Source organism: Muscardinus avellanarius, assembly GCF_963383645.1.
Source record: "Muscardinus avellanarius genome assembly, chromosome: 12".
NCBI classification, from domain to species: domain Eukaryota; kingdom Metazoa; phylum Chordata; class Mammalia; order Rodentia; family Gliridae; genus Muscardinus; species Muscardinus avellanarius.
This window is the reverse complement of record NC_137798.1, coordinates 13371340-13394726: the sequence shown is the minus strand read 5'-3', so window position 1 is coordinate 13394726 and position 23387 is coordinate 13371340. Positions and strand designations below refer to the sequence as shown.

The following is a 23387-nucleotide window of genomic DNA, read 5'->3' as shown; positions in this document are numbered from 1 at the left end:
GCTCCACCAGTTTCTTAATGAAAGAAAATTAACTAATGAAAACAGTACAAAAACCTCCTAAGCTGAGAGTGCTGGTACACACTTGTAATCTCAGTACTTGGGAGGCTAAGGACTGCAGGTTCACAGCCAGCCTCAGCTGCTTAGTGAGGCCCTCTACAACTTAGTGAGACCTGGCTGGGCGTGGTGGCTCACACTCGTAATCCCCGCACTTGGGAGGCTGAGACAGGAAGATTGTGCAGGTTCAAAGCCAGCCTCAGCTACTTAGTGAGGCTGTCAGCAACTTAGCGAGACCCTGTTTCCAAATAAAATATAAAATAGGGTTGGGAGTATAGCCCAAGGGTAGAAGGCCCCTGGGTTCCATCCCCAGTACCACCAAAATTTTTTAAAAATAAATAAATAAATAAATAAATAAATAAATAAATAAATAAGATCCGGGCGTGGTGGCGTACGCTTGTAATCCCAGCATGTGGGAGGCTGAGACAGGAGGATCATGGTTCGAGGACAGCCTCAAATTAAGAATAAAAAATGGATCTGGGGGTGTAGCTTGGAAGTAGGATGCCCCTGGGTTTTATCCCTAGTACTGCAAAAAAAAATTAAGAATAAAAAATAGGGCTGGGGGCATAGCTCAGGAGTAGAATGCCCCTGGGTTCAACCCCCAGAACCCCCAGTTTCACACACACACACACACACACACACCCCTTTTATACTTCACAAAATTCCTTGGTAAGCAAAGTTGGAGTCTGGCCCAAGCTTGGCTTCTCTATCAGCCAAGCCTTGCCGCCTCCAGTCAGCCCACCCTGGGCTCCTGGGCACTTGGCCTTTCATTGGCAATACCTGGGTGCATGGCACACAGGAGGGTTGGCATCAACCCTAGCTCAGCACTGGGCCACCCACCAGGTCACAGACCCCAGAGTCTAAAGCTTCAGGCCTGGGGCCAGGGAACTTCATTGGGCACCTGGTCCTTATAAACTGTATTCTCGACCTTCCGGCTCTGAATGGCTCCGCAGGGAACAGCTTGATTTAAATTAAACACCCGCTGGATTTTTTCTGGCCCTGACGGTATCCCCCAAAGCCCAGAATTACTCTGCTACTGGGAGCTGTCCAAGGACATTTGGAGCAGACCTTTGGGCAATGCAGCAGAAACACACCAGCCCTGGCTGGGCCTCCTGGGGGTGCGCAGACCCAGACTTCACTAGGAAGCCAGCCTGGTCCTCTCCGGGCACCTGCACACTTCCGCTAAGCAGCCTTTGTGACTGGCTCTGGGAAGGACAGTCCCCATCACACTGTCCACTCACTTGTAGAAGGCTTGGTTCTCGATTCCACACTTCCAGAGGTGCTTGCAGGCTTCTGGAGTTGGAGCAAAATACGTGAGAATAATTTTCTTTTCCTGCAAGAAATCCCACATAGCCACGGCTGAGTGTGGATGGAGGAGGGCGAAGTAGCCCAGGATGCTGAGCCCTGCGCTCCTGGGGGCCCAGCCTCAGCTAGCTGGAAAGAAACCTCCAAAGGACCTGCTGGGGCGGGACTCAGTTCAGTGCCTGGAGTAACACCTGGCAAGTCCAGTCTGAGCAAGCGTCAGCCAGCACAAAGGTTATCAGGACGGCCTTGGTGACAAGTGGCGGTTCCCACCTGCTGGTGCTAGAGGAGGAGGAGTCTCTGAGGCTACATTTGCTGGGTGGGGGTCTCGGTGGAATCTGCGGGTGGCCAGCATCCCGAGGCAGTCTAAGCTCCAGGCCTTCCCACCCCGCCTCACCTCCAGTCTTGGCTGAGCCTGCAGGTGGCTTAGGTCTACCTGGGCCCCCAGGTTGGGTCTAGACACAGGAACCATCGCGATGCCCCCCCACCCCAACCCCAGAGAGGAGGAAGCTGGCACTCACCTCTTTCTGACTTACGTATAAATAGAAAGTCTTTCCTTCGAATTTCAGCTTGGTCACCTCATTCCTAGAAGCACAAAGAGAACGCCCGTCACCTCACTGCGGGATGCTGGCTGACGGCTAAGTCTCCTAGATGCACAGCCCACCCCAGCTGGAAGGGGCTCCAGGCACAGACACAGTTTTAGCCCAAAATTAGAACCGAAACAAGACAGCAGCGCAGTGGCCTTAGAGAACAGTGTGGGAACAGTTCGGTCCACAGTTTGCTGGTGATGGGAGGATTTTGAGCTCATCAGCAGTGGCTGCAAAGGGAAACACTGGCACGGGGGAGTCTAGGTGGAGTCTGGGTCATTTCAGGATTTGGTTCATGACACGGGTGCATTATCTGGACGGGACTGTCCAGTGGACGATGCCACAGGTAGCTATGAGAGGCCTAAGATCAAGATACAGCAAATAATGGGTGCGATGCAGCCGGGTCGGAGGGACTTGTCTTTCAGGTGACTGTGCCACTGGATGGAAAACGCAGCTGAATGCAGACAGATGTCAAACAATCTCAGGGCAGGGGCGGGGCAACATACCAAGGAGAGGACAGAGTACACGGAGTAGTCATGCAGCGTACTGACCAGGAAAGGGGCTTAGGGGTTATTGTAGAAAAATCCTTGAAGCCACCAGCCCAGTGAATGTTGCGGTTAAAGAGGCAAACGATGCTGGGTACGGCGCCCGCGGGCAGACACAAATCAGAAGAAGTGACATGGTTACTGTGCACGGTACAGCCTGGACCGCATCTCCACAGGCCGCTGTCAGCCTCGGGTACATTTACAAAGTGGGCAGAGTACCGGGGCCTGAGATGGATGTCCCTGAGAGCCTCAGCTCGTCCGCCCATGGGCGCTCGCTTCTACCTGCCCGACACACTCCCTTCCCGAGCGGCAGCCGCACCCCCCGCACATAGTTTTCTGCCTGCCTGACACCCCCCAAGGAGGTCTGACCATGCACATCTGCCTCCACTTGGCTTCTTGGTAATCTCTAAGATTTCCTCCATATCCTGGTAAGTAGCAGAAAAGCAGGTAAGAACTGGGTACCCAATTCACAGCTGGATGGAATTCAGGGCACAGAGGAAAATCCACTTGTTCTCTGAGGTCCCAGAAACCCTGGCTGGCTCAGGATGACAGTGTACATCTGCTGACCACCAGCTCTGAGCTAGGACAATCCCTGCCGCATTTTTGGCCCCCTCTCAATCTCCCTCAGTAATGAGCCATCAGTCTCGTCCTCTCGAGGACCACCAGGCACACGCCCAGCGGTTTAATACAAAGGCGGGCACACAGATCGGTTGGGCTTCAGCAAGCAAGAGAGAAAAGCGAGGAGTTGCTTTTTTTTTTTTTTTTCAAGGTCTGGGGATGGAACCCAGGGGTGTTCTACCTCAGAGCTACACCCAGCCCATTTTTTATTCTTTATTTTAAAACAGGGTCTCACTGAGTTGCAAAGGGCCTTACTAAGTAGACGTTGAGGCTGTCTGCGAACCACGACCCTCCTGTCTCAGCCTCCCGAATGCTGGGATGACAAACGTGCGCCACCACGCCTGGCTGAGTTGTGTTTTGAAAGTGAGGTTGGGTTGACACCTATGATCATAAAGTTGAGAGATGGCCAAGGAGGAGATTTCCTGAAGAAGTGGTACGTAAAAAAGGGGGCCTTGGAGAACGAGGGGCGCCTGGGGCGTCTGGAGGGCTGGGCTGACTTAGTGACCACTCTCTGTAACAGGTGTGTCTTACTGGTTCCTAGCTAATCGTGCCCCGGGCTATCCTGGTCAGAACGTAACCCTCTAAGGAACATCGAATAGCCCAGGTGTATCCAGGCAACAAAACGATCCACCCTAGGAGAAACTGCAGCCTGATCCTGCTCTGTCTTTCTCTGGAAAATTTCTGTTGGACAGGAGATGTCCCAGGCCCACACCTTCACCCAGAGGGAGGAGGCTGCCTCGTGAACAGGCCTGGCTCTGCATGTCTGAGCGGCAGCTTCTCTACTGAGTGCTGCCGGACCAAGAGGAGCCCTTTATCCAAGCCATTTGGAGGAGCTGGCCAGCTTAGACATGCAGGCTAAGGCCCCAGGCAGCACAGAGACCTCGGGGCTTAGTGGAATACGCAAAACGTCCCTGTGAGGCTGACAGATGCTTGCTGGGGCCAGCCATGAAAAGGGTCTCCAGGATACCCAAACGTCAACCAAATGGCAGCGTGCGCCTGGCCACGCAGCAGAGCAGACCCCAGACGAAACAAAGATGGGGCTGCTCTGGCTGCCAGCGTGGAAGTAGAGAGGGGAGAGGTGGAGGGAGGAGTGCGGTGTGACACCTGGAGGCCAGGACGCCAGCCCTGGAGAGGAGCAGGAGGGGCGCAGCTCTCCCAGATCGGGTGCCCCAGTGGGCTCCGTCCCAGAAGGGTGTTTTGCAGAGTAGTGGGAACTTCTATCTGCCCAGGGACCACTGTCTGTGAGCCTTTCCTCGTCAGCAGGGGATGCTCTTATACGGCCTTCTTGATCGGGCTGGCAGTGGTCCTCTGCAGGTCCCGGTACTCAGTGCTCTTGGCAGCACTGCTTCCCTAATATAGGCTGCAGCCCTAGGCTTCCCCGGAAATAAAAACTCTATACTCCGGAAATAAAAACTCTGGAGAGGCTATTGGCTCTCAGGGACACCCCTTTGGAAGAAATGGATCCCGAGGAAGAGACCACTGCCTTCGCCAGTTGCCATTCTCAACACAAGGCTCTGGAAAGGGCTCCGGACCATCATCACCCAGTCACAGACAAGGACACGGGAACCACGGCCCCTCCCCGGGAGTGACTGTGAGCGGCCTGTTGGGGAAATGGAGGCACTCACCACTTGATGAAGTGGACTCTCTTGTTTCCTTGAAGAACAACAAACCCAAAAGGAGTGAAGGCCAGAAACGCAGCGTTTCCTGACACATCCTGCAACACAGAAAGACTGCTTGCGGGGAGGCAGGAGCACTAGTCTGCGGGCCAGTGACTGAGCCCTCATCGTCGATCACAAAGACACGAGCCTTACAAGGTCCTCACGAGCATCCCAAGAGAAACTCATGTGCTGCCAGTGGGACTGTACAATGATACAGTCACTCTGAAAAACAATTTGGAAGCCGGGCGTGGTGGGCACGCTTGTAATCCCAGTACTTGGGAAGCTGAGACACGAGGATTGCAGGTTCGAAGCCAGCCTCAGCAGCTTAGTGAGGTTCTCAGCAACTTAGTGAGACCCTGTTTCCAAATAAAATATAAAATAGGTCTGAGAGTGTAGCCTGGAGGTAGAAGGCCCCTGGGTTCCATCCCCATTACTACATAAATAAATAAATAAATAATAAGCAGGTGTTGAATTATTCTATTAATATGTTATGTCCAGAATAGACAAATCCATAGAGACAAAAAGATTAATAGTTGCCAGGGGCTGGGAAAAGGGAGATGGGGCATTGACTGCTATTAGGTATGGGGCTTCTTTTGGGGGGTGGACATGGAGATGTTCTAAAATTAGATAGTGCTGATGGTCGCCTAAGTCTGTGAATATACTAAAAATTGCTGGATTATAAACTTTGAAGGGTGGATTTTATGATACATGAACTATATTTCAAAGAGCTGTTATTAAGCTGGTGTGGTGGCACATGCCTGTGATTCCAGTACTTGCAAGGCTGAGACAGGAGGATTGCAGGTTTGAGACCAGACTCAGCCACTTAGTAAGGCTCTCAGCAACCTAGTTTCCAAATTAAGAAATAAAATTTTAAAAAGGGCTGGGAGGGTATAGTTTGGAGGAAGAATGCCCTGGGTTCAATCCCCAAGACCCCCATGCAAAAAAAAGCTGTTATTATTTTTTTATTTTTTACTTTTTTTTAAGTACAGGGCCACTGTACCTCTGAGCTACATCCCCGGCCCTATTTTTTTAGTCTTTTAAATTATGAAACAGGGTCTCACTGAGTTGCAAAGGGCCTCGCTAAGTAGCTGAGGCTGTCCATGAATGGCGATCCCTGTGTCTCAGCCTCCTGAATGCTGTGATTACAAGTGTGACCATCATGCCCAGCAGAAATGCCATTATTAAAGAGAGGCCGTCATCATTATCATAATGTCCCATAACACTGGGCTCCCTCAGGAAAGTGAGCAGAGGGAAGAGGAGCAGCAGCTGGGGGACTAGACTGTCGCCACCTGCCCCGAGGAGCCTGGGCCAGGGCCTCTGTCTGCGTCTGCAAACATACCTGGCTTGGGGCTCCGCTGAGCAAAGGGGGAGGTGTGTGGAAGGCGGGGACAAGGTCCCTAAAGTGGGAGCGGGCTGACCGGAGGATGTTATCAGGCTTCCTCTGCGATGGGGTGTCAGGTGGGACTCTGCTATCAGGCCGCAATGACAGAGGTGGCCAAACGGCTAAGCCGTGGCGTTGGCTGAAGGTGGCTGCTGGTGCGTCCTCTGGGCTACAGCCCAGGTGGTGCCTGCAGCCCAGCGAGGGCAGGAGGGTCCGAGCGGGCTGTGGCTGTGGGGCCGGGGAAGCCTGCAGTCGGCTCTCCTGGTCTCTCTCGCCTTCAGGGCTCGCCACCCTGGCACAGATTTTCAGCCTGACTAGCTTAAGAACAAGTGGGGCCTCCTCAGGGCCATGTGCGGTGCCTTCAGGCAAAGTGCAGGTCGGCCTCGGCGGCCTCTCAAGTCACGGTCGCAGGCGTGAGCTCCTGGGCCTGGGGAACAGGCTGCTTATATGTTTGGCCAATACTGTGCCGTTAGAATTGTCCTCTGTGTAGGGTCTGCGGAGACCCAGGCACCTGGCTGTAAGCACTGTGTCATTTACAGCAAAAAGCTTTTAAAAATAACCGGCATAGACACTGAGGCCAGGGCCGGGCTCCTCCCGCCTGTCACCAGCAATGAGGTGGTTGTTAACATCCACAGACACCTCACCAGGAGCCAGGGCTGGGCCCAGCTGGGGTCAGGGCGGGCGGTCTTGGTGGGAGAGTGCCCCAGTGGGGCAGGCATGGGAGGCAGCTTGCCTCGATGGAGGATGGAGGGTGGGCCCTCATTGTGCCGGTGGAAAGGAAGTCTCCAAACTGTGGACAGCTTAGAAAGACCGGGGATTCCAGGGTGGAGAGCTCGCTGTAGCCTCCTGGTGCAGTTTATCAGAGGCAGAGACGGCTGGGGGTATGGGGGGCAGACCTGCCAGGTCCAGGTCTGGCTCTGCCACTCACGGTGTGACCCAGGCCAGGCCCCTTCCGCCAAGTTTCAGAGTCCTGATGACAAGATCAGGGTTATTACCTAATTTATAAGTTATGCTTAGTAGGTACTCAATTATGCTAATAGCCGTGTTGTTCATGTCATATCTGCTGAGTTTACTGAACTTAATACAGATCCTTTTTTTTTTTTTTGGTACTGGAGATTGACCTTGTTTCCAAATAAAATATAAAAATAGGTCTGGGAGTATAGCCCGGAGGTAGAAAGCCTTTGGGTTCCGCCCCCAGTACCACAAAAATAAATAAATAAATAAATAAGAATATAAAAGAAGCCACTGGTGAGGGGCCTTGGAGGAGGAGCCGGGTGCTTGTGAACGTGAAGTTGGCGTAAGGAGAAGAAGGCAGAGACCGGGCACAGCTGGAGACCTATGGCTGGCATCTCTCTGGCCAGTCAAAGGGAACAGACGTTTGTCTCAAGAAGTAGAGGGTGCCCACCAAACCAGGCTGCACCCTTCAGCCCCCTCGGGGCGGCCTCGGGGGAGGCTGGGTTGGGGCAGTGGGGAACAGTCTTTCCCTATTGGACTGGCCGATCTGGAATCGGGGGCCAACTGGAAATAGAATCCACTGAGAAGCCACGTTGCTCCAGTAAATAAGCATGGTACCCTGAGCGATCCCAGCCCAGGCTCAGAGGAAGAAAGCCCTTCTCCAAAGGACGTGGTGTGCAAAGACGAAGGCCGCAGCTGACTCCCGCGCACCGCGGCGTCTGCGGAGGTGGAGCGCAGGTGGGGCTGGGAACGGGATCTCACCTCTGCACTGGCACAAAAACAGCAGCTGGGGCCACAGCGACACCTTTTTCTGGAACTCTCCCAGTCTCTTCTGTCTGACATCTTATCTCACTGTGAGCCTGCTCTTGGGGCTTGTGTGCAAAATAACAAGTTGTGTGCCATAGAGACAAGGGGAGAAGGGCAGAGAGAAGTGGCCCTGGTTTCCTTCCTCGAGCCTCAGCCCTTCCCAAGTAGGAGGCTCTCCCCTCCCTCCCTCCCATCCTTCCTTCCTTCCTTTTTCTTTCTTTTCTTTCACTAGAGATTGAACTCAGGGGCATTCTACCTCTGAGCTACACCCCCAGCCTGACTTTTTATTCTTTATTTTGAAACAGGGTCTCACTAAGTTGCAGAGAGCCTCACTAAGTAGCTGAGGCTGGCCTCAAACCTCAATCCTCCTGTCTCAGCCTCCCCAATGCTGGGATTACAAGTGTGCGCCACCACGCCCGGCTCCCCTTTTTAAAAAATTTTTAATCAGGGTATCGCTACGTTGCTGAGGGTTTCTTGCTAATTTTCGGAGGTGGGCCTCCAACTTGCAAAGCTCTTCTCAGACTACCAAGTCCTGGGATTCCAGGCGCCGCCATTGTGCCTGGCTCTCTATTACTTTTTGCAAACCACAGGGAAGACGAGTCCACGCACTTTTTCAGACATTTATGCTTATTTCAGAAAGAGCGTACGGTTGGGAACCTCGAGCCAGTCATGCAAATTCACCGTTTCAAAGTACTTAAACTTGACCACAAGAAACTAGAACGCAAGGGAAGGGGAGGAGGTGGCACCTGTAAGAGGCTGTGGCACCTACGACAGCTCAGAAATAGACAATTCTGGTGGAAACTTGCCATCCAAGTGGCTTCCGCCGAGCTCTTCGTTTCAGAAGGGAATCTATGGCCTCCCCGCAGACTGCCACGGGGCCGCCTGCGGGGACAGTCAGGCCTCCTCCCGCCCTGCTTCTGAAGTCAAGTGGAGGAAGGGCTCCTTATTTAGAGAGGAGCTGGGTGCTGGATGATTGAAGCTACGATCTCATTTTAAGGGCAGAGGAAGAAACAGTGCCATTTTGTTTTTGCAGTCTAGCCTAGGTCCCGCTGCAATCCATTTTCTCCTGGTCTCCACAGAGCAGGTGAACTGGCATTAAATCGTGGTAGAATGACTCTAGAGGGCTTACGGGTCTGCCGAGAATCGGCAGGAGCCACACCTGCTTCCTGAACTAATGCATCTCTACCCTGAGCGGTCGTGAGGCAACACAGCCTTGGGGCCGCGCACCTCTGGGGCTGAGTCTCAGGACTGGCCCGGCCAGTGGCTTCGGGCCGTTGGTCCCTCAGAGGGGACGTCGTATCCCCCTCTTATCCCTTATTATCGATACCTTCAAAGGCTCAACGTTCTTAATTTAAAAGGAGGACAAAAATATGTTGTTGCAGCTGGACATGGTGGTAATCTGTAACAATCCCGGTACTGGAGAAGCTGAGAGAGGAGATCACAGGTTCAAGACCAACCTCAGCAACGTAGCAAGACTCTTAGCAACCTATCGAGACCCTGTCTCAAAATAAAAAAATAAAAAGGGCCGAGGTACAATGCCCTGAGGGTCAGTCCCCAGTGCTGAGAAAAAAAGAATCTGTTCTTGGACATGATGTTGTGAAGTCTGAGATACTTACTGCCTGGCATTGCAGGCTCCCAGCAAGTGGCACCTCTGAGACTTGTAAGGAGAGGGCTGGGCGTAGGCTGGTGTCCACGATGGCCTAGCCACTCCGCAGACCTTAACAGAGCAGCCCCATCAATAAGCCACAGTCTGGGCTGCGGGAAAACAGTCAGGGCCAGCTGCGGTGGAGCAAGATGTTGGCTCCAGAGCCTGCAGAGGGCCCAGGGCAGGGAGCAGATGGCACAAGGACTCCACCTTCCTCTCCAGCAGTGTAGGCTTGGGCTGCTGGGGGCTCCCGCCAGGACTCAGGGAGCGAAGGTCAAGGCAGAGGGCTCAGAACAGCTTTTTGCCAGTGTGGGGTCTGGGCAGGCTGGCCAATGGAGTGGTCTGGCTGCCCTGGCTCTCCTCTTGGCCCCGGGGCCAGGCAAAGACACTGCGGGCAGAAGGAAACCATCCGTGTGCGCAGGACACACAGCGCCTTCTTAATCAGTCCAGGAGAACAGAGCCCAGCCGGAGCGTGGCTCTGCTCTCATTTAATTATCGAAACGATTCCTCTTCTTCTGTCCTCCCCAGGGCCGCGTGCCCCAGATTCCCTGGGCCCAGTAATTGCCTCTCTGTTAATAGAAATCATCAGTATTTATCACATTGAGAGCCCAGTTTATTTCAGCTCTCCTTGTAGCAACATTAAGGGCAGGGCTTGGAAGCTCGTCACCAAAGTGACTGCTTAGTGGTAAGAGTGAGGGCGCCCGCTCCGCTCTCTCTGGCGGTGGGAACCGTGGCCAGAGCCCATGCGAGGAGCCGAGGGGCCACGCTGGGGTCTGCAGCGGGGACTGCCGGGCCCGGGGAGGGGAGGCACAGGAAGCCCAGTGGGACGGCCACGTCTAGCCCTCGCCCCACAGCAAGTCTCCTGGGCTTCTGTCCTATGTAAGGGACATAAATGGGAAGAGACTTGAGGTCAGTTTAGTTGTTGTTGGTATTGGGAATTGAACCCAGGGTGTTTTACATCTGAGCTATATCCCAGTCCTTCATTTATTTATTTATTTATTTATTTATTTATTTATTTATTTATGGTACTGGGGGTGGAACCCAGGGGCTTTCTACCTCTGGGTTATACTCCCAGACCTATTTTATACTTTATTTGGAAACAGAGTCTCACTAAGTTGCTGAGAACCTCACTAAGTAGCTGAGGCTGGTTTCAAACCTGTGCGATCCTCCTGTCTCAGCCTCCCGAGCGCGGGGATTACAAGCCTGTGCCACCATGCCCGGCTATTTTATTTTTATTTTGAAATTATTTTGCTGTGTTACACCATGCTGGCCTCTAACCCGTGAGCCCCAAGTACTCAGACTCCCAAGTACTGGGGTCACAGGTGTGTGCCACCACACTTGGCAAGTTCAAATTTCTTGCTCCACCATTCAGGGCCTTGTGAGCTGTGGCTCCCAGAAGTTCCGCCTTCTCAGCTATAAAACAGGGAGAACTACTCCCAGAGCTGGCCGAGGACCCAGGGAGAGCCCACACAAAGGACTCCGTGGGCTGCTGGGAAGGCTGCCACCACGTCTCTCTTTCCCTCTTTCCCTCTTTCCCTCTTTCCCTCTTTCCCTCCTCCCTTCTTTTCAGGAATCGATGCTGTGGGGTTGAGACAGTATGATACACGGGACTGGGCCGCACACTGGGTCTGGGTGCTGGCTCCTTCCTGGAGCCTCTCTAGCCTGTCTGTGCCCCCAAAATGGACAACTCATCAAAGCCAAGGCTGAAAGCCTGGCACCGTGACATTCAACTGTAATCCTGGTACTGGGGAGGCTGAGACAAGTTCAAGGCCAGCCCTGGCAATTGAGCGACACCCTGCTTCAAAATAAAAAGGGTTGGGGTGTAGCTTAGAAGTAGAATGCCCCTGTGTTCAACTCTCAGTACCAAAAAAAAAAAAAAAAAAAAAAAAATCAAGGCTGATCCAGGACACCGTAGCTGTCGGGTGCACGTGGTTTGGGGCTGAACGCCATGTTGGCTGCTGCTCTGCGTGGCTTCCGGACCCCTACGGAACAGTGGAGAATCCAGCCACCTTAGAGGCCAGGCTTGGGGTCACTGCCTGTCACCTCTCTGTGCTGTCAGCACTGCTCAACCCCTGGCCCCTTTTAAATACGTGGCCTCCAAGGGACTGGGCAGGTTTTTGCTCAGATGCAGAGGTGGTGACCTAGCACCCTCTAATAAGCATACCTATCTTTTATTTATTTTCTTTCGCGGTACTGGAGATGGAACCCAGGGGCACTGTACCTCCGAGTTACACCCCCGGTCCTATTTTTAGTTTTTTTTTTTTTTTTTTTGGTGGTACTGGGGGTTCAACCCAGAGGCTTTCTACCTCTGGGCTATACTCCCAGACCTTTTTTATATTTTATTTGGAAACAGGGTCTCACTAAGTTGCTGAGAGCCTCACTAAGTAGCTGAGGCTGGCTTCGAACCCGTGTGATCCTCCTGTCTCAGCCTCCCAAGCGCAGGGATTACAAGCGTGCGCCACCACGCCCAGCTGTCTTTTGTTTTTTTGAAAGAGGGTCTCACTAAGTTGCCGAGGGCCTTGCTAAGTAGCTGAGGCTGTTTGCGAACTGTGATCTTCTGGTCCCCGCCTCCCAAATGCTGGGATTACAAGCGTGTGACACCATGCCCATCTTATAGCTATCTTTAGGCAGCTGTGTTTTTTAAGGTCCTGGAGTGACTCAGCAGTTCAGAGAGCAGTTATTAAACACCTACTGTACACTTAATCACAGATGAGGAAGGCGAGCGCAGAAGCCCCCAGTGGCCCAGTTAGCAGGAACCCAGGACGAGAGCCCAGAGCCAGCTACCCCCAAGTTCTCTCCACTCTGTGGGTCCTCTGGTTAGCATGTCTAGCACTGATGGGAGGGTTTGAAACACCTCTGCTACACAGGGGGCATTCTAGAGGAAGCGTTGCTAATCTGTAAACATTTACACGCCGATTCTTTGGTGTAAACAGGCATGGATTTCTTTTCTGATGCTGCTGGCCTCAAAAGCAGGGGGTTATCAGGCAGGAGGCTGTGCTGGTGGAGAGAGGTGTGTGGAGGATGATAAGCAGGGATTCCGAGTGCCAGAATGTTCTTGAGGTTTATATTTGTTCTTTCTGGGCAAGAACAAATCACTAGCACTCATCATGGGGCCAGGGAAACGCTGCTGCGTCCCCACGTCAGTGCCCTCCCCGTGTGTTCAAGTCCTCACCCCCAGTGTCTCCGAGGGTGACCTTATCTGGAGACAGGATCTGTGTAACCAGGTTACACCCACGTCCTGGGGTGGGCCCTGCATATAATTGGTGACACCCTAAGAGGGGAAAATTTGGGCAGAGATGTGGAGACTTGGGGAGAAGCTGGCCATCTGAAAGGCAAGGAGGAGGCCCAGGTCGGATCCTTCCCTCCAGACCCTCAGAGGAGCCGACTCCGAGCGTCTCCTCGCCTGGCAGGAAGAAAAGGTCGAGGTGCAGCTCCCAGCCGCTACTGCTGCCTTTGAGTCAGCTGGAAAGCTTGGGGCTCGGGCTCTGTCTGTCTGTCTGTCTGTCTCTCCTCCTTCATCTCTCTCCCTTGCAGCACTGAGGATTGAACCTAGGGGTGCAACATCCCGCTGAGCTATATACCACCTTCTTTTAATTTTTTTATTTTTGGTGGTACTGGGGGTGGAACCCAGAGGCTTTCTATCTCCAGGCTATACTCCCAGACCTTTTTTATATTTTATTTGGAAACAGGGTCTCACTAAGTTGCTGAGAGCCTCACTAAGTAGCTGAGGCTGGCTTCGAACCTGTGTGATCCTCCTGCCTCAGCCTCCCAAGCGCGGGGATTACAAGGGTGCGCCACCACGCCCGGCTCTTCTTTTAATTTTTATTGTGGTGCTGAGGATAGATCCCAGGAGCATTCTACTTTTGAGCTACACCCAGCCCCATTATTTATTTATTTATTTATTTATTTATTTATTTATTTATTTATTTATTTTTGAGGCACTGGGGATGGAGCCCAGGGGCATTCTATCTCTGAGCCACACTCCCAGCCCTATTTTTTTTTTATTCTTTTTTTTTTTTTTTGGTGGTACTGGGGTTCCTGGAAGCCCTTCTTCCTCCGGGCTACACTCCCAGACCTATTTTATATTTTTGAAACAGGGTCTCTTACGCCAGCACAGCTGGCTTTGAACCTGCGCGATCCTCCTGTCTCCGCCTCCCAAGCGCGGGGATTACAAGAGTGCGCCACCACGCCCGGCGGTATTTTTTATTCTTGAAATAGGGTCTCACTGATTTGCAAAGGGTCTTACAAAGTAGTAGCTGAGGCTGGCCGCGAACTGCGATCCTCCAGTCTCAGCCTCCTGAATGCTGGGATTACAAGCGTTCGCCACCATGCTCGACCATTCTGTTTTTTATTTGGAAAGAGGGTCTTGCTAAGTTGTTGAGAGCTTTGCTAAATTGCTGAGGCTGGCCTCTAATCTATGATCCTCCTGTCTCAGCTTCCCAAGTACTGAAATTACAGGCATGTATTACAATGCCTAAAATCCCAGCTGTATATAATTTTTTTTCTGCACTGGGGATGAACCCAGGGGCATTCTACTTCTGAGCTACACCCCCAGCCCGATATTTTATTCATCATTTTGAAACAGGGTCTCAGTGAGTTGCAAAGGGCCTCACTAAGTAGCTGAGGCTGTCTGTGGAACAGGATCCTCCTGTCTCAGCCTCCTGGATGCTGGGGTTACACCATGGATGCGTGGGCCACCATGCCTGGCTTAATAATTTTTATTTTGAGACAGGGTCTCACTAAATTGCCCAGTCTGCCCTCAAACGTGCCATCCTCCTGTCTTGGCCTCCCAAGTCACTGGGGTTACTATGGATAGGCAGAAATGTAAAGAAACAGAGACCAAGGCACCAGGGAGCTGCAGGGGAGGGATGTGGCCGCGGGGAAAGGGGGCAGGAAGGGGCTGTGCTCTGTCTCCGCTGTTCTCAGAAGTGATGGGCTCCGAGAGGCCAGGCTGGCAGTAATTCCCCTTCCAGGCGCATCATGGAATTAAAGGTGACTCCACTGCAGTTCTGAGTGGTGACTTACGCCACTGCAGTCAATAAAACCTGCTCTTGGAAAGAAACTAGATTATGGGTCAGCTTGCCAAGTGGCCGCTGACCATGGCTGCAGGGCACCGTCCTTATTCCTCGTCTTCATTTCTACCACATTGCCCGCGGTGCCCAAGCCGGGCTCCACTTTCTGATTTGTTATGGAGATTGACTTCGCCCTGACGTTGCCGTGGCACCAAAAAATCACACGGTGCGGAATGCAGAGGAGTTTTCAACATGAGGCATTTTCTCTGGGCTCTGTCCCTGGAGAAGCCTCTTCTGCACACACTAAGGGGCCTGTGGGCTCGAGCACGTGGTCCTTTGCTCCTGTGCTTGGGGAGGAGGCAGGGCGGTGCGGCCTCTCCCTGGGGAGGCTTACCTTACATGGGTGGGGATCTACCCCGTACGTCTCCAGCGTCTGCGCTTTTCTTAAGAAATTCAGCTCCGATGTTGCTGGTGTTTGGCCACTGGAATAAAGAAAATGAGATGAGTTCAGGGGTTCACAGGTTCCCCTGAGCTAAAGTCTCCATTAAGAAATGCTCCGGTGCCGGGCGTGGTGGCGCACGCTTGTAATCCCAGCACTGGGAGGCTGAGACAAGAGGATCTGGGTTCGCGGACAGCCTCAGCTACATAGTGAGGCCCTTTACAACTCAGTGAGACCCTCTTTCAAAATAAAGAATAAAAAATAGGGCTGGGGCCGGGCGTGGTGACACACGCTTGTAATCCCCGCGCTTGGGAGGCGGAGACAAGGAGGATTGCACAGGTTCGAAGCCAGCCTCACTGGCTTAAGAGACCTTGTTTCCAAATAAATATATAAAATAGGTCTGGGAGTGTAGCCCGGAGGTAGAAGGGTTTCCAGGAACCCCAGTACCACACACACACACACACACACACACACACACACACACACACACACGGCACAGGGTTGGGGATGCAGCTTGGAGGTAGAATGCCCCTGGGCTCCACCCCCAGTACCGTCACAGTTTTACACCTGGGTCAATAGGTATTGGTGTGAAGGTAGCCTTCTGTATCTACCAGCAAGCCCAAGACAGGAAAGGTGTTCGGGAAATACTTTAACGGTAGGCAAAGGGCGGAGTCTCTGAGGTGGCTTGCACGCTGCTATACCTCAGGGGCCGTCCTCATCCCTTGAGTGGAGGGTAGTAGCCACCCTGGGCTCCATTTCCCTGAGAAGTTGGCCCACATCTCTGGGGTCCTCAAAGCAGGCATCATTTCTTGGGGGACCCCCTGCCTTGGACTGCGTTTCCTGAGGACAGTCTTCATTACTCTGACTGACGTCTCATGCCCTCCAGGCAGACCCAGGGCCTCCCTGATCTTTCTTCTTTGAAGGGACCACAAGAGCACGCAGAGGGCCGTGTTTAATCTCATCTTTACCACAAGGGGTCACTGCTTCCCAAAGACAGCTGTAGACGGAGCCTCCGAGGAGCTGGGAGAGGGTGGAAACACTGGGATCACACTCTGATAGGTGTCTCCATTCCCCTGGAGAGGCAAGGCCCTGTCGTGTCGCCCACGATGGTCGGGGGCTCTGTTCACAATGGCTAAGGAGGCTTGGAACTATATTTGTTGGTAAAACTGAGTGAGGGCAAAGGGTTTTTGGGGGGCGGGGAAGGGTATGTATGGCCAGGGTAGGAACTAGTTTACATTTACTATGACCACTAGAAACAGCCCTTCCCCAGCACAGAGCTTCCTCAGAACAGTAAAAATGCAAGCATTTATAAAGATTTTTTTTTTTCAGTACCGAGGATGGAACCCAGGGGCATTCTACCTCCGAGTTACACCCCCAGGCCTATTTTTTATTCTTTATTTTGAAACAGGGTCTCACTAAGTTGCGGAGGGCTTCACTAAGTACCTGAGGCTGGCCACAAACCTGCGATCCTCCTGTCTCAGCCTCCCAAATACCGGGATTACAAGCGTGTGCCACCATGCTGGGCCCTAAAACACTCTTGGAGTGTGAGTCCACCGGGCTTGTGTGGTCGGAGAATCTCCCCGCGTGGTACCCCAGGGTCAGGAGGGCCAGGCCGTCACTCTGTGCCACCAACCGTCTTCGAGACCAGAGAACACAGCACACAGCTCCGCGCTCAGCATCCTGGGCCGGAAGTGAGTAGGTCCCACGTACCTGAGTTCTGTCTTGTGAATCTCAGCAATTTTCCTTTCCAGCTTCTCTGAATGCTTTGGGAAAAACTGGAACTTGGAGCTGTAGCCTTCAGGGTGCTTCCCAGGGTCATAATCCCCGATCTCCGCTTTCAAATGCAAGGGAGAGGGAGACAAGGGGCAGACAGGTAAGTCACCATCGCGGGGCAGCAAGAGGTCAAGCTCAGCATCAGCCAAATCGCCACTGGCAAAGCGCAGGGACGCGCCTCTGCGCCGGGCGGCAGCAGGCGCCTCGGAGCGCGCCCACCTGCGTCTCCAGGGGCGCGCGCTGGGCTAACGTGCAGGGTGAAGCCGAGAGACAGCGGGCCCTGTGTTCTGGGGTCACCCACAAGCGAACGCGCGATAAAAGAGCGGAGGCCCGGGCTGCGGTCCTCGATCGCTCAGCCTCCAGCCAGGCCCGAGAGCTTGAGCGGGAAGGCAGGACCCCCGCGCCCAACCGGATCGGAAGTGCAAATCTCATTTTGAGGACTTTCTGCAGGGACAAATCTAGTGGATAAATGAGCCACGATCCAAAGTCGAACGTGGGTCCTCTGTGCAAATCAAAATAAGAAATCCTGAAGATGAGAAGTCTAGGTTAACCTCAGAGTTCTCAGAGGAGAACCTGAGTTCTCCTCCTCTCCATCGCGGTCTCTCTCTTTGGTACTGGGGATTGAACCCGGGGGAATGCTGCCTCTGAGCCATGCCTCCAGCCCTTTAAAAGGTTTCTTTATTATGAAACAGGGTCTCGCTAAGTTATCATACTCTCGCCTCAAATCTGTACTCCTCCTGCCTTAACCTTCCAGGTACTGGGATTACAGGAGTATGCTGCCGTGCCCGATCTGGAAACACCGAGTTCTAAGGCTATCTTTCTTTTCTTTTCCTTTCCTTTCCTTTCCTTTCCTTTCCTTTCCTTTCCTTTCCTTTCCTTTCCTTTCCTTTCTTTCTTTCTTTCGTTCTTCCTTTCTTCCTTTCTTTTCTTTCTTTTCTTTCTTTCTTTTCTTTCTCATACTGGGGATTGAACCCAGAGGCATTCTACCTTTAAACTACACCCCCAGTGAAATTTTATTTCTTATTTAGATACAGCATCTCGATAGGTTGATGAGAGTCTCACTACTTGCTGGGGCTGGAACCTTCAATCCTCCTGTCTCAGCCTCCAAGTACTAGGATTACAGGCGTGTGCCACCACCTGTGCCACGCCTGGTTAAGGCTGATTTCTTCATGCCCTGACTGTTTTTTTTTTTTAATCCCCCCCTCTGGTCATGCAGAGAGTTTATCGCTAACACTGCTGAAATTGCAGGTCAGCAACTGTGGGAGGTGGTGGGTCCATGGTGCTCCCGACTCTGTGCTCCAGGATGCTCCCGACTCTGTGCTCCAGGGCAGAGCCTGCTTCCTCCAGCCGACTGCAGGCAGCATTCTGGGTTTGGAGGGAAGGAGGTTCCAGGGCTCTGTGGCTGCCCTTTCCTTCCTTGGGAGAGCCACACACTAGGTGAGGGAGAGGAAAGTATGCTCTCTTCTCTGGCTAAATACCATATTGTGGCGTGTGATTTCTCATTAGAAATCTGCTCACGGTGCCTTCCGAATTCCTTGAGAATTTCTATGGTTTAGCAAGAGACTAAAGGCTTCTCCTGAAGTCTGTGACGACCTTGAACGTTAATTTATTTTGATTGCATTCAGAAAGCACCAAGTAGAAACATCAAGTATTTCTTTAAATAATAAAAAAGGAGAATAATTCAATATGACTATTAGAGTAAAATTGTAGAAAAGAGTAGAGCTTAAGAGTGCATTTAGATTCATCCAGGCTTTCTCTTTGAAAAGAAAAGGGGACCAGGCATGATGGTGCACGCTTGTAATCCCAGCATTCGGGAGGCTGAGACAGGAGGATCTGGGTTTTCGGACACCCTCAGCTACTTAGGTCCTTTGCAACTCAGTGAGAGCCTGTTTCAAAATAAGGAATAAAAAATAGGGCTGAGGGTGTAGTTTGGAGGTAGAATGTCTTCAGGTTCCATCCCCAGTACTGGGAAAAAAAAAAAAAAGGAAAGGGGGCCAGGTGTGGGGGCATGCACCTGTAATCCTAGTACTTGGGAGACTGAGGCAGGAAGGTTGCAGTTTTGAGGCCTGAGTGGCAACTTACTGACACCCTGTTTCAAAAAATTTGAAAAGGGCTGAGATACAGTTCAGTGGTAGAGCACTCCTGGGTTCAGTCTCTCCAGTTACATGTACATACGACCTCCCCCGAAAAGGAAAGGGTGCCCTTCAGGGTGCCTTAAAATTAGAAGCACCTGCAGGCTTCCCACTGAGCTGCTTTCTAACAGTAGTTTCTAAAAGCAAAGTAGCAAGGGGTGGCTTTTACATTCTTTTTATTTATTTGTTTTTCTTTTTTTGTGGCACTGGGGATGGGATCTAGGGGCCTTCTACCTCTGGGCTACACTCCTAGACCTATTTTTATACTTTATTTGGAAACAAGGTCTCACTAAGTTGCCGAGAGCCTCACTCAGTAGCTAAGGCTGGCTTCGAACCTGCGTGATCCTCCTGTCTCCACCTCCCGAGCTTGGGGATTACAAGTGTGCGCCACCACGCCCGGCTTGGCTTTTACATTCTTAACACAGTTTTGCCGTTTCTCCTGGCACAAAGACTCTAATTTCCAATTGGTAAGCACGTTCCACTTGCTTTACACAAAGTCGCTCTGGGAGCTCACGGATTCCCAATTAAGAGTTTGGATTCCTTGGTGGAAACGTCATGAGTTAGTGCTGTGGTCCCCAAATGGTCCAGTGGTAACGAGAGCTTCACTGAGGACTAAGAAGTCTAGCATGAGCATCCTTAGCATGTCCCCGAGAGGACAGGGACATAGGTGAAGAGTATGTCTCTCCCACTGTTCTGAGAAAGAAAGAAAGAAAGAAAGAAAGAAAGAAAGAAAGAAAGAAAGAAGGAAGGAAGGAAGGAAGAAAGAAAGAAAAATCCAGGGCGGGCACAAGCCCTGCGAGGCTCAATTCTTACGTCTTAGCATCCTAGCAAACGTCCTGGCAAACGTGCATGTTACCTGGGCACGCTTTCACCGTTGAGCAGTCTGAAAGGTCTCTGAAATGGATACCAGAGTGCCCAGCTGCCTCAGAGATTCAAGGGGGAGGAGAGGAAGAAATTGATTTCGATTGTTCTCCAAAGTCTCAGTCACGTACATTATCAACCAAGGGCACAGAGCAAAGCCCATGGTGGAGTCAGAACGACTTTGGGGCCGCAGCGAGGCCCCGGGCGTGGTGAGGACCGCGCCCAGCACTTGCCAAAACCCTCTAGTGTGGATGCTGCCCCAAGTCAGGGCAGCCTAGATCCAAGAAGTAGTCATCTGTAGAAAGCAAACTCATGTGATCAGGACTTAGCACGAAAAGCAAATTTATCCTGTCAACAGTCATTACCTTGAAGGATATAAGCCGCTAACAAGGCGGCGTCAGAAGTCTTACAGAGGAGGCGGCCGTGGTAGAGATCCCTTTTGATCTGGAGGAAGACTAAATACCTGGAGAGAAAAACAGAGTGAAGGAGAAAGGATCACTTTGATTGCTTTAAAGACATAAATATGCAGTATAAGCCTATCAAAATCTTTGTCAGGATACTTTTACTACATTCAAAAAAAGTCTCAAACCGTAGAACAAATACATTTTGCATTTCCCGGAGACTTTCTTCTGTCGCTCACAACAGAAATGGCACTTCTGGGACCCCTTCACCGCACAGGGTGGGGATTTGGAAGGAGTCAGCCCCAGCCAACCCAGGGCTGCAAAAGACACTGGGCCTCCTTCCTCGGACTTCAGGGACCAGCAGGCGGAGGAGCTAGCCCAGGAAGAGCTGGGCCTCGCTTCTCAATGGAATCTGTCCATCCGTGGCCGGGCACACAAGCACATCTGGAATCCCAGGACTTGAGAGGCTGAGACAGGAGGATCGCAGGTTCAAGAAGAGCCTCTGGAAACTTAGGTCCTCAGCAACTATTGAGACCCTGTTTCAAAACCAAATTAAATGGGGGTAATCATTCTTGGAGACAGAATGCCCCAGGTCCAGTCCTCACTACCCTAAGCAAACAACAGAGAATCTGCCCGTGTGTGGCAGGAGCCTGCGGCAACCGGCAGAGGCCACCAGACCTCTCTAGATGGGAGGAGAGTCTAAGAGGCACCAGTGAAGGGAACACCAAAACCAAGCAGAAATCTGTGGCCAGCACCTCTTCCAATGCTGATGCCCGCTGCAGGGAGAGGTCGATGTCAAGGGCAAGAGCCAGTGGGCGCAGAGAAGCATGGAGGCCTTCCCATCTGCCGTCCAGGTGCTGTGTACTCGCGCTCACTGTTTCATTTAATTCTTTTATTTATTTATTTTGGTGGCACTGGGGGTGGAACCCGGGGCTTTCTACCTCTGGGCTATACTCCCAGGCCTATTTTATACTTTATTTTGAAACAGGGTCTCACTGAGTTGCTGAGAGCCTCACTAAGTAGCTGAGGCTGGCTTGGAACCTGTGTGATCCTCCTGTCTCAGCCTCCCAAGCGCGGGGATTACAAGCGTGTGTCACCTCACCCGGCTTAATTCTTTTTTTTTTTTTTTTTTGCAGTACTGATGGGGCATTCTACCTTTGAGCTATAGCCCTATTTTTTAATCTTCATTTTGAAATGGTCTTACTGAGTTGTGGAGGACCTCTCTAAGTAGGCTGAGAACCGGAACCCTCATGCCTCAGCCTCCCGAATGCTACTGGGATTACAGGCATAAGCCACCATGCCAGTCTTCATTTAATTCTTATATAATGTTTTCCCTCCTCCTCCTCCTCCTTCTCCTCTTCTTCTCTCTGTCTCTCTCTGTCTTTCTCTCTGTTTCTGCCTCTCTCTCTCTCTCTCTCTCTCTCTGTACTGGGGATTGAATTCAGGGATTGAATCCAGGGGCATTCTATCTCTGAGATACATCCCCAGACCTTTTTTCTTTTTTTTTTTTTTTAAATAGGGTCTTGATAAATTGCTGAGGCTGGCCTCAAGCCTGTGATTCTTCCTATTTCAGCCTCCCAAGTACTGGGATTACATAGCCCTTGAGCTAGGCATGACAAATACCCCTGTTTTTTGAGGCAAAGCTGAAGCTTTAGTGCTTTTTTTCTCATGGACACAAAGCTAAGTGGCAGAGGTGGACTCGGATTCAGGACTGTGTGACTCGTGAACACGGCTCTTGATTTCTGTGTTACACGCCGCCTCGTGCCATAACTGCTTTGTGATTTCACAGGTAGCTGGATGGATCCTGTCCCGGTGGAATGGAACTGAAGACTTTCCATGCTGAAATGTCTGCAGAAGGAATGTGATCTTTGACAACCATAACTGCACAGGTCTCCTGCGCAAACCTGCGAGACCAAGGTGCACAGCAAAGATGGCCAGGGAGCCTCTACAAGGGCTTCAAAATATGTCTACAAGCCGGGCGTGATGGCGCACGCTTGGAATCCCAGTATTTGGGAGGCTGAGACAGGAGGATCGTAGGTTCAAAATCAGTGTAGTAACTTATTGAGATCATTTTGTTGTTGTTGTTGTTGTTGTTGTTGTTGTTGTTGTTGTTGGTTTTTGTTTTTGCGGGTCTGGGGATGGAACCCAGGAGCATTCAACCTCCGAGCTACACCCCCTGACCTATTTTTTTAATCTTTATTTGGAAACCGGTCTCACTGAGTTGCAGAGGGCCTCATTAAGTAGCTGAGGCTGTCCGTGAACCGTGATCCTCCAGTCTCAGCCTCCCGAATGCTGGGATTACAAGCGTGTGCCACCACGCCCTGCCTGAGATCGTGTTTTGAAATATTTATTTATTTGTTTGTTTGTTTGTTTGTTTGTTTTGTGGTAGTGGGGATGGAACCCAGGGGCATTCTACCTCCAAGCTCCACCCCAGCCCTATTTTTTTTATTCTTTATTTTGAAACAGGGTCTCGCTGAGTTGCAAAGGGCCTCACTAAGTAGCCGAGGCTGGCTGTGAACTGAGATCCTCTTGTCTCAGCCTCCTCAGTTCTGGGATTACAAGCGTGCGCCACCACGCCTGGCATATTTTGAACAATTTTAAAAGGGGCTGGGGTACAGTTCAGTGGTAGAGGATCCTTGGGTTCAATACCCAGTTAAAAATGTGTGTGTGTGTGTGTGTGTGTGTGTGTGTGTGTGTTTGTGTGTGTGTGTGTGTGATGGAAGGCAATCCCCCTGTTGAGTGTGGGCTGCACTTGGTGACTTGCTTCTCACAACGGACTGAAAGGGAAGCGAGGGACCGGCCACAGAGCCGCTGCGGCTTCCTTTTTGCTCTTTTTCCTGGGTCTCTGCCTCTGCTTGATGATGGCGAGCTGCTCTGGAGAAAGGTCTCTGTGGTGAAGAGCCCAAGCCTTTGGCCAGCAGCCGGGAATCTTGGCAATCAGGGCCCTGGTCAGGCCTCAGATGGCCACGGTCCTGGCCAGCCTCGTTACTGACCCCACGCCGGAGGCACCGGCTCCGCCGCTCCGGAGTCCCCCGACCCATGGGAACTCTGAGACGTAAATGCTTGTTACTTTAAGCTATGTTTTGTGGCACTCTGTCAGACAGATAATAGATCACTACAGCGTCCCTGGGGCAGTGATGGAAATGGACTGAAATTCCTTTAAGTTCTACCAGTCTCAACCAAAAGAAAGTGGGCCCTCCTTACGCAGCGGGAAGCTT

General features: G+C 51.8%; 1 protein-coding gene across 6 annotated transcripts in view; it reads right to left on the bottom strand.

The window, feature by feature from the left end:
- Window positions 1-23387, bottom strand: part of FRMD5 (FERM domain containing 5) — a gene marked incomplete at both ends in the record, with an annotated part of 311565 nt that overhangs the window by 16349 nt on the left and 271829 nt on the right. For 4 of the 6 annotated variants that reach the window (XM_080708057.1, XM_080708059.1, XM_080708056.1 and 1 more), the window contains 6 exons: window positions 1296-1387; window positions 1878-1941; window positions 4732-4820; window positions 14958-15045; window positions 16713-16836; window positions 20134-20231. In XM_080708057.1, coding sequence (XP_080564183.1) covers window positions 1296-1387; window positions 1878-1941; window positions 4732-4820; window positions 14958-15045; window positions 16713-16836; window positions 20134-20231 — 555 coding nt within the window. Of the gene's footprint in view, window positions 1-1295; window positions 1388-1877; window positions 1942-2494; window positions 2579-4731; window positions 4821-14957; window positions 15046-16712; window positions 16837-20133; window positions 20232-23387 lie in introns of all 6 variants that reach the window. The other 2 variants (XM_080708055.1, XM_080708060.1) reach the window with 2 other exon arrangements.